This window comes from Felis catus, chromosome E2 (genome assembly GCF_018350175.1).
Source record: "Felis catus isolate Fca126 chromosome E2, F.catus_Fca126_mat1.0, whole genome shotgun sequence".
Taxonomy (NCBI): Eukaryota; Metazoa; Chordata; class Mammalia; order Carnivora; family Felidae; genus Felis; species Felis catus.
In genome coordinates, this window is record NC_058382.1 from 1028767 (window position 1) to 1043267 (window position 14501).

The 14501-nt window shown below is 42.1% G+C and overlaps 1 protein-coding gene across 2 annotated transcripts in view; it reads right to left on the bottom strand.

Moving 5' to 3' along the window:
* Positions 1–14501, bottom strand: part of LOC101092972 (zinc finger protein 211) — a 44228-nt gene that overhangs the window by 24794 nt on the left and 4933 nt on the right. Inside the window, exons 2-3 of one of the 2 annotated variants that reach the window (XM_003997358.6) lie at positions 14307–14433; positions 10602–13012 (exon numbers count right to left, since the gene is read on the bottom strand). The exons of the other annotated variant lie outside the window; for it this stretch is intronic. Coding sequence (XP_003997407.2) covers positions 11529–13012; positions 14307–14433 — 1611 coding nt within the window. The 3' untranslated portion in view covers positions 10602–11528. Of the gene's footprint in view, positions 1–10601; positions 13013–14306; positions 14434–14501 lie in introns of those variants that run through there. 2 annotated transcript variants of the gene reach the window in all.

Sequence of the window (14501 nt, forward strand, 5' to 3'; positions counted from 1 at the left end):
AAGACTAGAAAGGACCAGGAAACACCACCAGAAACTCCAACTCTACAAGGATCATAATGGCAATAAATTCTTATCTTTCAGTACTCACTATATGTGTTAATGGACTAAACACTCTAATAAAAAGGCACAGCATAACAGAATGGACAAGAAAACAAGACCCAGCTATATGCTGTTTACAAGAGACCTATTTTAGACCTAAAGACACCTTCAGATTGAAAGTAAGGGGATGGAGGACCATCTATCATGCTAATAGTCATCAAAGAAAGCTGGAGTAGACATATCAGACAATCTAGATGTTAAAATATAGACTGTAACAAGAGATGAAGAATGGCATTATATCACACTTAAGGGGTCTATCCACCAAAAAGATCTAACAACTGTAAACATTTATGCTCCAAACGTGTAAACACCCAAATATATAAATCAATTAGTCACAAACATACAGAAACTCATTGACAATAATATCATGATAGTGGGGGACTTCAACACCCCACTTACAGCAATAGACAGATCATCTAAACAGAAAATCGACAAGGAAACAACGGCCTTGAATGACACACTGGACCGGATGGACTTAATAGATACACTCAGAACATTCCACCCTAAAGCAGCAGAATACACATTCTTCTCCAGTGCATATGGAACATTCTCCAGAACTGATCACATAGTGGGACACAAATTGAGTGAGTGGCCCTCAACAAGTACAAAAAGAATGAGATCATACCGTGCACGTTTTCAGACCACAATGCTATGAAACTCAGAATTAACTAGAAGAAAAACTTTGCAAAGATAACAAATACTTGGAGACTAAAGAACATCCTATTAGAAAATGAATGGGCTAACCAAGAGTTAAAGAGGAAATTAAAAAGTCCATGGAAGCTAATGAAAATGATAACACCACAGCCCCAAACCTCTGGGACACAGCAAAGGCAGTCATAAGACGGAAGTATATAGCAATCCAGGCCTTCCTAAACAAAGAAAAAAGATCTCAGATACACAACCCAACCTTACATCTTAAAGAACTGGAAAAAAAAACAGCAAATAAAACCCAAACCAGCAGAAGACAGGAAATAATAAAGATTAGAGCAGAAATCAATGTGATCGAAAATAAGCAAGCAAGCAAACAAACAAACAAAAACAAGAACAGTATGACATATCAATGAAACCAGGAGCTGGTTCTTTGAAAGAATTAACAAAATTGATACCCCCCCCCCCAGCCAGTTTGATCAAAAAGAAGAAGGAAAGGACCCAAATAAATAAAATCAAGAATGAAAGTGGAGAGATCACAACCAACACCGCAGAAATACAAACAATAATAAGAGAATATTATGAGCAATTACATGCCAATAAATTGGGCAATCTGGAAAAAATGGACAAATTCCTAGAAACATATAAACTACCAGAACTAAAACAATAAGACATAGAAAATTTGAACAGACACATAACCAGTAAAGAAATCAAATTAGTAATGAAAAAATCTCCCAAAAAACAAGAATCCAGGGTTGGATGGCCTTCTGGGGGAATTCTACCAGATATTTAAAGAAGATTTAACACCTATGTTTTGAAGCTGTTCCAAAAAATAGAAATGGAAGGAAAACTTCCAAACTCATTCGATGAGGCCAGCCTAACCTTGATTCCAAAACTAGACAAAGACCCCACTGAAAAAGAGAACTACAGACCAATTTCCCTGATGAACATGGATGTAAAAATCCTCAACAAGATACTAGCCAACCGAATCCAACAATACATTAAAAGAATTATTCACCACGACCAAGTGGGATTTATACCCAGGATGCAGGGTTGGTTCAATATCCATAAAATAATCAATGTGATACATCACATCAATAAAAGAAAGGAAAAGAATCACAAGATCCCCTCAATAGATGAGAGAAATCATTTGACAAAATACAGCATCATTTTTTATTAAAAACCCTCAAGAAAGTAGGCATAGAAGGATCGTAGCTCAAGATGATAAAAGCCATATATGAAAGACCCACCGCTCATATCATCCTCAAGGGGGAAAAACTGAGAGCTTTCCTCCTAGTTCAGGAAGACGACAGGGATGTCCACTCTCACCACTGTTGTTTAACATAGTATTGGAAGTCCTAGCCTCAGCAATCAGAGAACACAAGGGAGTAAAAGGCATCCAAATTGTCAAGTTGAAAGGCAAACTTTGACTCTTTGCAGACAACATGATACTTTATATGGAAAACCCAAAACATTCATCCCAAACAACTCCTAAAACTGATCCATGAACTCAGCAAAGTCACAGGATATCCAGTCAATGCACAGAAATCAGTTGCATTCCTATACACCAGTAATGAAGCAACAGAAAAAGAAATCAAGGAATTGATTGCATTTACAATTGCACCAAAAACCACAAAATACCTAGGAGTGAACCTAACCAAAGAGGTGAAAAATCTATATACTGAAAACTACAGAAACTTATGAAAGAAATTGAAGAAGACACAAAAAAATGGAAAAGTATCCCATCCTCATGGATACGAAGAACAAATATTGTTAAAATGTCGATACTACCCAAAGCAATCTACATATTCAATGCACTCCCTATCAAAATAACACCAGCATTCTTTACAGAGCTAGAACAAATAATCTGAAAATTTGTATAGAACCAGAAATGACCCCAAATAGCCAAAGCAATCTTGAAAAAGAAAACCAAAGCAGGAGGCATCACAGTCCTGGACTTCAAGCTATACTACAAAGCTGTAATCATCAAGACAGTATGGTACTGGCACAAGAACAGGCACTCAGATCAGTGGAACAGAATAGAGAACCCAGAAATGGGCCCACAGACATATGGCCAACTCATCTTTAACAAAACAGGAAAGAATATCCAGTGGAATAAAGACAGTCCCTTCAGCAAGTGGTGCTGGGAAAACTGGACAGCGACATGCAGAAGAATGAACCTGGACCACTTTCTTACACCATACACAAAAATAAACTCAAAATGGATGAAAGACCTAAATGGAAGACAGGAAGCCATCAAAATCCTAGAGGAGAAAACAGGCAACAACCTCAATGACCTTGGCTGCAGCAACTTCTTACTCAACACATTTCCTGAGACAAGGGAAACAAAAGCAAAAATTAACTATTGGGACCTCATCAAGACAAAAAGCTTCTGCACAGAGAAGGAAACAATCAGCAAAACTAAAAGGCAACCAATAGAATGGGAGAAGATATTTACAAACGGCGTATCAGATAAAGGGTTAGTATCCAAAGTCTATAAAGAATTTATCAAACTCAACACCCAAAAACCAAGTAATCCAGTGACAAAATGGGCTAAAGATATGAATAGACACTTCTCCAAAGAAGACATCCAGATGGCCAACCGACACATGAAAAAATGCTCAACATCACTCATCATCAGGGAAATACAAATCAAAACCACAGTGAGATATCACCTCACACCTGTCAGAATGGCTAACATTAACAACTCAGGCAAGAACAGATGTTGGCGAGGATGCAGAGAGAGAGGATCTCTTTTGCGCTGCTGGTGGGAATGCAAACGGGTGCAGCCACTCTGGAAAACAGTATGGAGGTTCCTCAAAAAACTAAAAATAGAACTACCCTACGACCCAGCAATTGCCGTACTAGGCATTTATCCACGGGATACAGGTGTGCTGTTTCGAAGGGGCACATACACCCCATGGTTTATAGCAGAACTATCAACAATAGCCAAAGTATGGAAAGAGCCCAAATGTCCATCAATGGATGAATGGATAAAGAAGATGTGGTATATATATATATATATATATATATATATATATATATATATATATACACACACACACACACACAATGGAGTATTACTTGGCAATCGAAAGGAATGAAAGCTTGCCATTTGCAACTACATGGATGGAACTAGAGGGTATTATGCTAACGAAATTAGTCAGAGAAAGACAATGTCATATGACTTCACTCATATGAGGAATTTAAGATACAAAACAGATGAACATAAGGGAAGTGAAGCAAAAATAATATAAAAACAGGGAGGGGGACAAAACATGAGACTCTTAAATACAGAGAACAAAGTGAGGGTTGCTGGAGGGGTTTTCAGTGGGGGATTGGCTAAATGGGTAAGGGCCTTAGGGAGGACACTTGTTGGGATGAGCACTGAGTATTATACATAGGGGATGAATCACTGGAATGTACTCCTGAAATCATTATAGCACTATATGCTAACTAATTTGGATGTAAATTAAAAAATAAAACAAACAAAAAAGATAGTTTAGCTAGTACACAGTCTATATGCATACATCAATACAAAATTTAAATTACTATGAATGCTGGAAGGTCAACTAGGTGAATATGATAAAGTACAACCAGTGTACTTGACTTAGTCTGAGGGCTCAAGGAAACATTCCTTGAGGATATATTTTTATGACTGGAATGATTATTATGCAGTGATTTACTAAGTGTAGAGTGTTGGGAAGAGTATTCCAGGAGTGTCTGACCAGGAATGGTCCTGGGAATCCATGTGAGGAAATGTTTTCCATGTTTTCCATTCAGGAAACAGAAAAGCCTGAACAGAATGAAGTATACTTCATCTGCAGACACTGAACTGGAAGGATAGAATACTTTGTGAAAATGATAACTTATTGACTCCTAAACCCAGTGCATGTAATTTATATATTTGAAATCATTAGGAATTAAACTTTATCTTATTATAGATTGCAATACAGTGACACTTTTTACCTGGTAAAAATCAGTGAAAAGATGTAGTTCCTTTTCTTTTTTTTTTTTTTAAGTTTATTTATTTATTTTTAAAGAGAGAGAACATGGGGGAGAAGCAGAGAGAATGAGAGAGAGAACCCCAAGCAACCTCCATTGTCAGCACAGAGCCCAATGTGGGGCTTGAATTCATGAACCGTGAGATCATGACCCAAGCCAAAGTCGGATGCTTAACCGACTGAGCCATCTAGGTGCCCCATGTAGTTCCTTTTCTAAAAATAAAAATTTTAAATCAGTTTAATTGATTCAAAAAGTCAAATTGATATGGATATATGAACTTTAAAAAAAAATTAGCATTTATTTATTTTTTGAGAGACAGAGAGAGAGCACGAGCAGGGGAGGTGCAGAGAGAGGGGGAGACCCAGAATCGAAAACAGACTCCAGGCTCTGAGCTGTCAGCACAGAGCCTGACGCAGGGCTCGAACTTAGGAACCGTGAGATCATGACCTGAGCCGAAGTTGGTCGCTTAACCGACTGAGCCACCCAGGCGCCCCTGAACTTTAAAAAATATATAATTTGTAAACATCTACATACATTAACCAATGTATAAAATCACTTGATATTATACAAAGGCTCTGAGGATCTCCTGTTTCTTATTTGGTAACCTAGGGGTCGAGGTCATTATTCAAAATCACAATTTAGCAATTTTTTAAAAAAAACTGCTTTGAGCATGGTTATGTTTAGTAATATAAAGAGCCAACCATTTTCAAAACATTAGAAGATTAATATTTATCTTTCCTTTATGCTACATTTGCACAATAATTTTCTCTTACATTATCAAGTATCCTTTGTAAAGGTTTCAAAACATTTTCAGTTCTTTTGCTTTTTAAACAATAAAATTTCATTAATCTTGAAATATTTTTAACTCAGGTCTACTGGACTCTTTCCAACCAGTTTTTGGATCTCTTGGCTCAATCAAAAGATAGTCTGATTCCTGGAGAATGTTTACACAGGAGAAGAATAAATGACTTAGAAACTTTTCTTTTTCCATCTGGGATTTGGGAAGTCTTTGCCAATGCCACAGATTTCAACACAACCAGGTCGAGTGTCCATTTTCCAGAAACGTCTCTCCTCTACAAGGAAGTTACAAACTCCAGGGATACAAAGGCATTTCAGCCAACTCAGAATACTGTGGAGGGAAGGAAAAGAAAGGAAAGAAGGGCTAAAAATAGGGCAAAGAGGGACAGGGTTAAGGAGGATTCACCAGTGAGGAAGTTTTAAGCTTATCATAAATTACCCAATGCCAGAGTTCTTAAGGGGACCCTGCAATACTGTTTATTTGCAAGACAAAAAGGAAGTACAGTTCTGATTTACCAATGACCCTCTTTCTATACTTGATATGGAGAGGCTCTAAAGTGATTTAGACTGGAACTTGCTTCCCTGAGAGATGTTTAGATATGGGTATCTTCTTAGGCAAATCCATCAATTGCTGTAATGTCAATAACCTAAGATGGGAAATGAAATGCAACAAGTAAACTTAACACTAGAACTAATAAATCCTTGTAAAATCACACAAAATTATTTCAAATCAATTTAAAACACAGCAGTTTAAAGAAGACATCCTAAGAGCTGTGGAAATAGATGAAGACCAGCCAAATGAGAATACTCAAAGGTCATCTATTCAGATCTTGCTGCAAGAAGGTTGTCAGACACCATCACTCACATTTTGGCATATTCTCAAAGGCAGGCAGAGGAGTTGTAAAGCCTTACAGTCTAAAAAGGCAAGACTTCAGCATGGCCCAGAGGTTTTATCATGGTGGGATGGTGATGAATGCCAAATCCGGCAGTAAAACTGAGGACAGTAGCTACTTTTAGGGATAATCTATTATCGGTGTTAGAATGAGTATGTTCTGGCCTAACGCTTATAATAGGAAGGAAGAAATGAGTAAAAGGGCCATTAATGGTGATGACAACAAGGGTCTGTAGAAAATGAGAAGTGGAACAATTAGAGGCAAGCAGATTAAAAAAACAAAACAGGAATTTGGCAGATATCTTGCTCTGAGGTCTTGAGTGGAAGATGTCATTTGTTTGTTCTGAAGGTCTTGGGTCACCTGTCTGCTTCTGAAGATCAGCTTAAAATCCTGTTTGAGGTCGCAGATTGTAGTAGCCTTCCAATTGTGTGGAATTCTGGATTTCTTATTTTTTTTAAATTTTTTTAACGTTTATTTATTTTTGAGACAGAGAGAGACACAGCATGAACGGGGGAGGGGCAGAGAGAAAAGGAGACACAGAATCGGAAGCAGGCTCCAGGCTCTGGGCCATCAGCCCAGAGCCCGACGTGGAGCTTGAACTCACGGACCGCGAGATCTTAACCTGAGCTGAAGTCGGACGCTCAACTGACTGAGCCGCCCAGGCGCCCCTGGATTTCTTCTTTAGTTGTGAAACTTAAACCAGAGTGACTCCCTGGAGTTTCACTGCTCTATTTTTTTTTAAAGTTTATTTATTTGAGAGAGAAAGAGAGAGAACATGCATGTGTGTGTGTATGGGAAGGGCAGAAAGAGAGGGAGAGAGAATCCCAAGCAGGCACTATGCTGTCAGCATGGAGCCCGACCCGGGGCTTGAACCCACAAACTATAAGATCATGACCTGAACTGAAACCAAGAGTCAGATGCTTAATGGACTGAGCCATCCAATCACCCCTAATTGCTGTATTTGTTGCTAACAGCACCTGATAGGTTCCTTCCAATGAGATTCAAGAACTGTTACTCTCTGAGGTCTATTCCAATAGATGGAATCTATTAGTTGAAGATCATGAAAAAGCTGTTTAAAACATATCTTCAGATGGTGGCCTTAATGAGTTGGTGATAAGACTGGATATAGTACCTGAGTCCCTGGTAATATTTTGCCGTGTCTGCAAATAGCAGAGCAGCAACCAGTGATGGAAGTGAAATCCTTAGACATATGGGTCTTCTAGTTAGTAATTCATAGGGAGATAAGTGAGTGAGCGGACTACATGGCCATAAGGGCTACAGGGAATACCTTTGGCAAGGGAGCTCAAAGATTCTGAAAGTTTTGCTGACATTAACAATGCTAGTGGTCCTTTAACTTTTCCAGATTGTGAGTGATAAAGACTGTTGTTTCTGAGTCAGGGTTGATGCCTTACAGAGTTCTTGTATAATGGTTCCTGTAAAGTGTGTGACATGATCATCTGATGTAGATGTAAACATTGGGATAACCCAGGGTTGGAAACAAAATCTATCAGCTTTTCAGCAAAGAAATGCTTTAACCCACCCTGCAAATAGACAGAATAACTAAAATATATTCAAGTCCCACAGAGGGCAGAAGCTGACTAAAATCCACTTGAAGGTGTTCAAAGGGCTCTTCAGGTGTGGCTACCACTTATCTAGGACCCCACAGTGATGTTTGCATGTCCCTATTTGTCCCCAGTGGCTTAGGACCATCTAGTAGGGATCAGAGCTTCAAGGAGAGCCAGGTGGGAACCTCACCTACTCCTTCACCTCAACCTCAGCCCCTGCAAGGCCCCTCAGTTATAAATTGCCCAACTTTCTCCCGCAGTGGTCTGCTGCCCCCCTCTCCAAAGGCACTGTTGCCTCTGCTCCCCACCCCTTAGGACAGTCATCACTCTAACAGATTCTCCATCTGAGACCTTTCCCTAGGCCATGAGTTCTCTACATCCTCAAATAGCCCCTGAGGCAGGTCTGCTCACTGTTCCCATTTTACCTGGCTGGAAACTGAACATAGGGGGAGGCTGGACAGAAAGTTTCTCTTTATGACCTCCAGTGAAAGGTGGGGATGGAGGAATTCGCAGCCCATGGCACAGTGTCTCAGGAAGTCTGGCCGCCGGCACCCTCCTTGCTTCCTGGCCTAGTTCCAACCCAAGCACACCCCTCCCTCTGGTTCCAACTACTCTAAGGATCCTAATCCACCTCCTCCCTCTGTCCTTAGGGCACAGACCTGCAGACCCTTTCCTTCTGAGATGCTGATGGACCCCATAAGACTTTTCTAAAGCCTCCATAACACATTACTTCAGACTGAGTGGCTTAAACAATAGAAATGTATTTTTTCACAAATCTGGAGGCTAGATATCTGAGATCAAGGTGTCAGCAGCATTGATTTCTCCCGAGACCTCTCTCCTTAGCTTAGAGGTGGCATTTTCTCCGTGTCTTCACATGGTATTCCCCGTGTACTAATTACACCAGTCTTAATGACACCATCACACTGAATTAGTGTCCATGTATTGCCTTTATTTTACCTTTTTTAAAAAGACCTATTTCCAAATACAATGACATTCTGAGGTATTGGAAGTTAGGATTTCAACATGAACTTCGGAGCATACAATTCAGCCCATAACTAACACATCTTTTCATCGGGAGCTAACACTTAGGAGTTCTCCTGAGAATGACCACATTTAACAGCCCCAAAACCACAGCCCTGTAACTCACACATTGCATTCTGAGGTATTATCACAAGAGAAATGAAACATACTGTATAAAGAATCATAACTGTAAGAATCAAACAAACGTCTATAACAACCGATAAAGCCAAAAACTGGAAACAACTCAAATATCTAAAACAGATGAATGAATAAAGAAATAGTGGTTTGTCCACTGAACATTACATTTCTTGACCCTTAAAAGAAAAAACTAATTACACAGACCCACTGACAAATCTCAAAATAAATATACCAAATGAGGACACCCAGAGGAAAAAATTTAAACATTTTATTCTCAATCACATAAAATACAGAAAATACAAATGAATCTATTGTAAAAGAAAGTAAAAACCAATGTTTGCCTGGAGGAGAGAGAGAGATAATTAAAGGACATGGATGAATATGGTGTGATGCATATGTACAATGTTATGATTGTGATGATGGTTTCATGGGTTTATATGAATATCAAAACTTACCAAATGGTACACTTTAAATATGGACAATTGTTTATTAACCATACCTAAAAGGCATTAACAGTATAATAAAAAAGTTTCTTTCTGTTTTCCAAAAATAAAATTTGGCCAACCTATATTGACCCCATCATATCCCTTGTAATGCCTTGGGATCAGCACCTTGCCTCAGTGGCAACATATATAAGTGAGCAATGAAAGCCATTTCCACCTGAGTGATCGGGAATGCAGGCTGGGTACCAAAGCCCACAATGCTGGACTGAGATCTTCCTTCTTTCTATTCTTGTTTTCCCTCCTGTGCAGCAATGGCCTTAAGGTGAACAATGCAGACAAACTACAGGAATCTGTAAAACCATTAGATTATTTTCTGACAAGGCCCTCAGCTACACAAGACTCATAGTTCAGGAGGATCTGAGAATTTTTTTTCTTTCTTTTTTTTTTTTTTTTTTAAGTTTATCTATTTTGAGAGAGCACAGAAGGGCAGAGAGAGAGAGAGGAGAGAGAATCTCAAACAGGCTCTGCACCAGCAACACAGAGCCCAGTGCAGAGCTTGAACCCACGAACCATGAGATCATGACCTAAGTGGAAACCAAGAGTTGGACGCTTAACTGACTGAGCCACCCAGGTGCTCCTACCCGGGGAGGATCTGAGAATTTCTGTTCCTGTTCATCCTTCACAGCCTTACCAACTGGAATGATGGCAGGTACCTTTTATTTTTTCAGCTTTTTGTTTTTGTTTTTGAGAGAAAGAGAGAGAGAGAGAGAGAGAGAGAGAGAGAGAGAATCCCAAGCAGGCTCCCTGCTGTCAGCACACAGCCTGACACGGGGCTCAATCTCATGAACCATGAAATCATGACCTGAGCCAAAATCAAGAGTCAGACGCTTAACTCACTGAGCCACCCAGGCGCCCCTGGAACAATGGCAGGTGCCCTTTTAAAAGAGGCTCATTCCAACCAGATGTTGCAGTCTCTTGCACTCTTCTATTTACCCACTGTTTGTATACAATGATAATTTCCTCATAGTCTTTCAGCCAGTGACACTACCACACAGAATTCTGGACATCAGGGTACATCACTCATTTGCAGGACCTAGGTACAGAATTCCTGCACCAGTGCTGAGCACGAAACAGTATCCCCTGCAAAGCAGAGAACAATTTTATGTGGTTCCAAGAAGTACCAGAGGTTGTCACAACTGCCCCCTCTTCAGGGTGAGCTCCAACACCACAAAATGTCCTGTATCTAGGCTACAATTCAGCCACAAAACCTGACATAATTTCCTTACAGGCCTTGGGCAGCAATGCAAACAAGGACCAAACTAGAGAGAGGACTACCATCATCCCATCCCCCTGAAGTGCACAAACATTCCACTGTTCTGAAACCACCCCATAAGAGTAAGTCTAACCCTCAAGATAAAGGCGACTCAAACAATAAGGCCTTTGTTATAGCACAAACCAGAATGACGGAGGCAGGCTGTTCCTGGGTTGGTGACTTGGAGGCTAAAAATTCCACAAGAGTCCCCAGACCAACAACATCCCTAAAAAGGTGACTTGGAAAGTCAGATGGAGTCCTCTGGACCACAACTGGGTCATCAGACAGAAAGAAATGAGTACTTTGGCTTCTCACATATTTACCACAAATGGGAAAACAGGAAGGTTTACTTCTCTGAACATGTCAAGATGGAGAAATGATACACGTGTGGCACCTGCCATGTGGCAGAGGTGAATGGCTGCTGCTACAGAATCAACAGTAATAAAAACCTGACACGGGCCTACGCTGAAACATGCAATGCAGCTCCCACATACCTGCCATTTATTCTGATGTCTGGATGCATGAGGCTCAACAGGCAGATGGCACCCTCAAAAGAGATCGCCTCGAGTGCTGTTACACTCAACAAGAAAACACATTTGCTACACAACTAAGTTGTTTTTGCCATGTGCACTTTGTGGTAATCAATGAGGTAAGGCCTTTGGCTAATGGCTTTCTCATTCAAGACACTCATAAGGCCCAATCCAGTATGAACTCTCTGGTGTCGAGTGAGGCCAGAGCTTTTACTAAAGGATTTCTCACACTGGTTGCACTTATATGGCCTTTCTCCAGTGTGAACCCTTCGATGGTCACTGAAGTTGGAGCTTCGCCTAAAGGACTTCCCACATTCACGGCACTCATATGGCCTTTCTCCAGTGTGAACTCTCTGGTGTTTAAGGAGCGCAGAGCTTTGGCTAAAAGATTTCCCACATTTGCTGCACTCATAAGGCCTTTCTCCAGTGTGAACTCTCAGATGTAGAACAAGGCTGCAATTTTGGCTAAAAGATTTCCTACATTCACTACACTCATAAGGCTTTGATCCAGTGTGGACCTTCTGGTGTTTTAACAGACTGGAACTGTAGGTAAAGGATTTCCCACATTCACTGCACTCATAGGGTCTTTCTCCAGTGTGAACAGTATGGTGTTGAAGGAGTGCAGAGCTTTGATTAAAGGACTTCCCACATTCACTGCACTCATAAGGCTTTTCTCCAGTGTGAATTCTCCGATGCTGAATGAGGTTGGATCTTTGACTAAATGATTTGCCACATTCTCCACACTCAAAAGGCCTTTCTCCGGTATGAACTTTCCGATGGTTATTCAGGCTGTAACTTTGGCTAAAAGATTTCCCACATTCACTGCACTCATAGGGCCTTTCTCCAGTGTGAACTCTCCGATGTTGAAAGAGGTTGGAGCTTTGGCTAAAGGATTTCCCACATTCCCCACACGCATAAGGCCTTTCTCCGGTGTGAACTCTCTGGTGTTTAATGAGGCTAGAGTTATGGCTAAAAGATTTCCCACACTCACTGCACATGTAACATCTTTCCCCGGGGAGGACTCTCTGGTGATGAACAAATGTGTGTTGGTTGCTGAGAGCTTCTGTGCAGTCTCCCCAGTGGTGTTGAGTTTTTCCCTTGTGGAGGGCTGCCCCACACTCAGTTCCATTGTTTGACTTCTCCCCAGTGTGTGTGGCCTGTTGCTGGAGGAATCCCGAGCTGACCAGGAAGTCCTTCTCAGTCTCCCCACAGATGAAGGGCTTCCCTGACACATGCCGTCTGCAGCTCTTTGCCACCGAAGCTCCACTCACGCTGCTTCTGAAGGGCTGATCTCCAGTGTGCTCCTTCTGCTGCTGCTGAAGGTTTCCGCTGAAATAGACACTTTTCCCATGTGTCCCACCAGTGTACAATTTCTCATCGAACTGGGTTTCCTGGTGCTCAGCCAACTGGAAACTGTCTTTCAAGACTGGAGCACACACTTCACAGGGGCTGGCCTTCTGGGGAGAAAGACCTGCCTTGGGAGTCCTGACATGTGACACTCCTTCTATAGAAACGCTCTGCTCAGAAGGTGCCTCCTCATTCTCTGCTCCATGCTGACAACCTGAAAGCAGGAAATGCTGGTGAAGCGCACAGTGACTTTTGTGGGTGGGCAGCCCCACACATGTGTGTGTCTAACAAACCCAGACACGAGCCCATGAGATTGCTTATAGGACAAGAGGTTCAAGTTCAGGCTGAGGATGAGGCCGCTTAGCAGTACCGGGCCACTAATGATCACAAAATGGGGGTGGGGGTGCCTCATGAGGTGAAATAAACAACACTGAGGACAGGCAGGGTCTACAAATAACTTTCAACAGGACCTAGTCTGCTGGGCAAAAGGGTGTGTTCAGGCCCAGGAAAATTCAACAGTGAAAGAGAAGCTGGTATGCAAGGGCTGTTGAAGAATCTATGTGCACCTCAGGACACGGTACACAGGAACCGATATGGAGAGCACCCCAAATAGAGCAGTGACAAAACCGGTCAAGATGAGGAGTCCAGAGAGGTACAGATGAGCCCAGGGTGGGAAGCAAGAGTATAGTGCTGAGTAGCAGTTGACCAGTCACCTCAGTGTTTAGAATGGGGAAGGAAAGGCACATACGAAGTGTGGGTGCCACTGTCATTACCAACGAAAGACCAGTCCCACGGAATAAGTTTCTGGTATGACATGTACACAGCCCTGGGGTCCTGCCCTTTCCCAGGTGTGTCACTGTTCACAGCCAGGCTCCCTCTGAGCCCATCCTGCTTTAGTTGGGTTCATATCTCTTCTGTGAACCACAACAGGCTCTCCCGCCCCTCCCCCGCCCCTAAGATGGGCAACTATGTGGCACCTGGATGATGCAAGTACTGAGGGGAAGACAGGAGGTGAGCAGCCAGCACTGACCAAACACAGCTCAGTGCACAGCAGCACAAGGGAAAGAAAAGTTACGTATCATAAAGAGAACCTCCAAGGAGGGTCCTGCAAGAACAGACCGTGGCCTACGTAACAGTGATGAGGTCAGTGATGGCAACCTCTGGCCCAAGCAGGAATGAGGAAATGTTAGCCAGAAGAAAAAAGCAGAACCTGGGATTCTCAGGTGCTTTGTAACTAGAAGAGTCACCTGGCAGGGAGAGGGCAAGCAAAGTGACTGGAACACTCCTGACCCTGGTTCTTTCCCTGAAAGGCTTAGCAGTAGCAGGTGTTGGGGCTGCTCAAGGAGTAGGCAGTGCACATACCTCAGCCCAGCCAACCACACTGCCTACTCAAGAAAGTGCGGAAGGAAGCAGCGGTCATGGTCCCGATGGGAGGGCAGACCTGCCCTCGGGGGAAAAAGGGAAAGGGAGTGGCTAGCTCAGGGCAGAGGTGGGTGTGCAGACCTTACCCAGGGAGGTTACAAGTGCCAAGTTCTCCAGCATCACATCCTGGTACAGGCGTCTCTGAGCCTCCTCAAGGAGACCCCATTCCTCCCTGGAGAAGTACACGGCCACATCCTCAAAGGTCACAGTGCCCTGGCAAGATGGAGACAGATGAAACCATGAACAGCCTCTCTCCCAAAGATGGCAATCCATCCCCTACA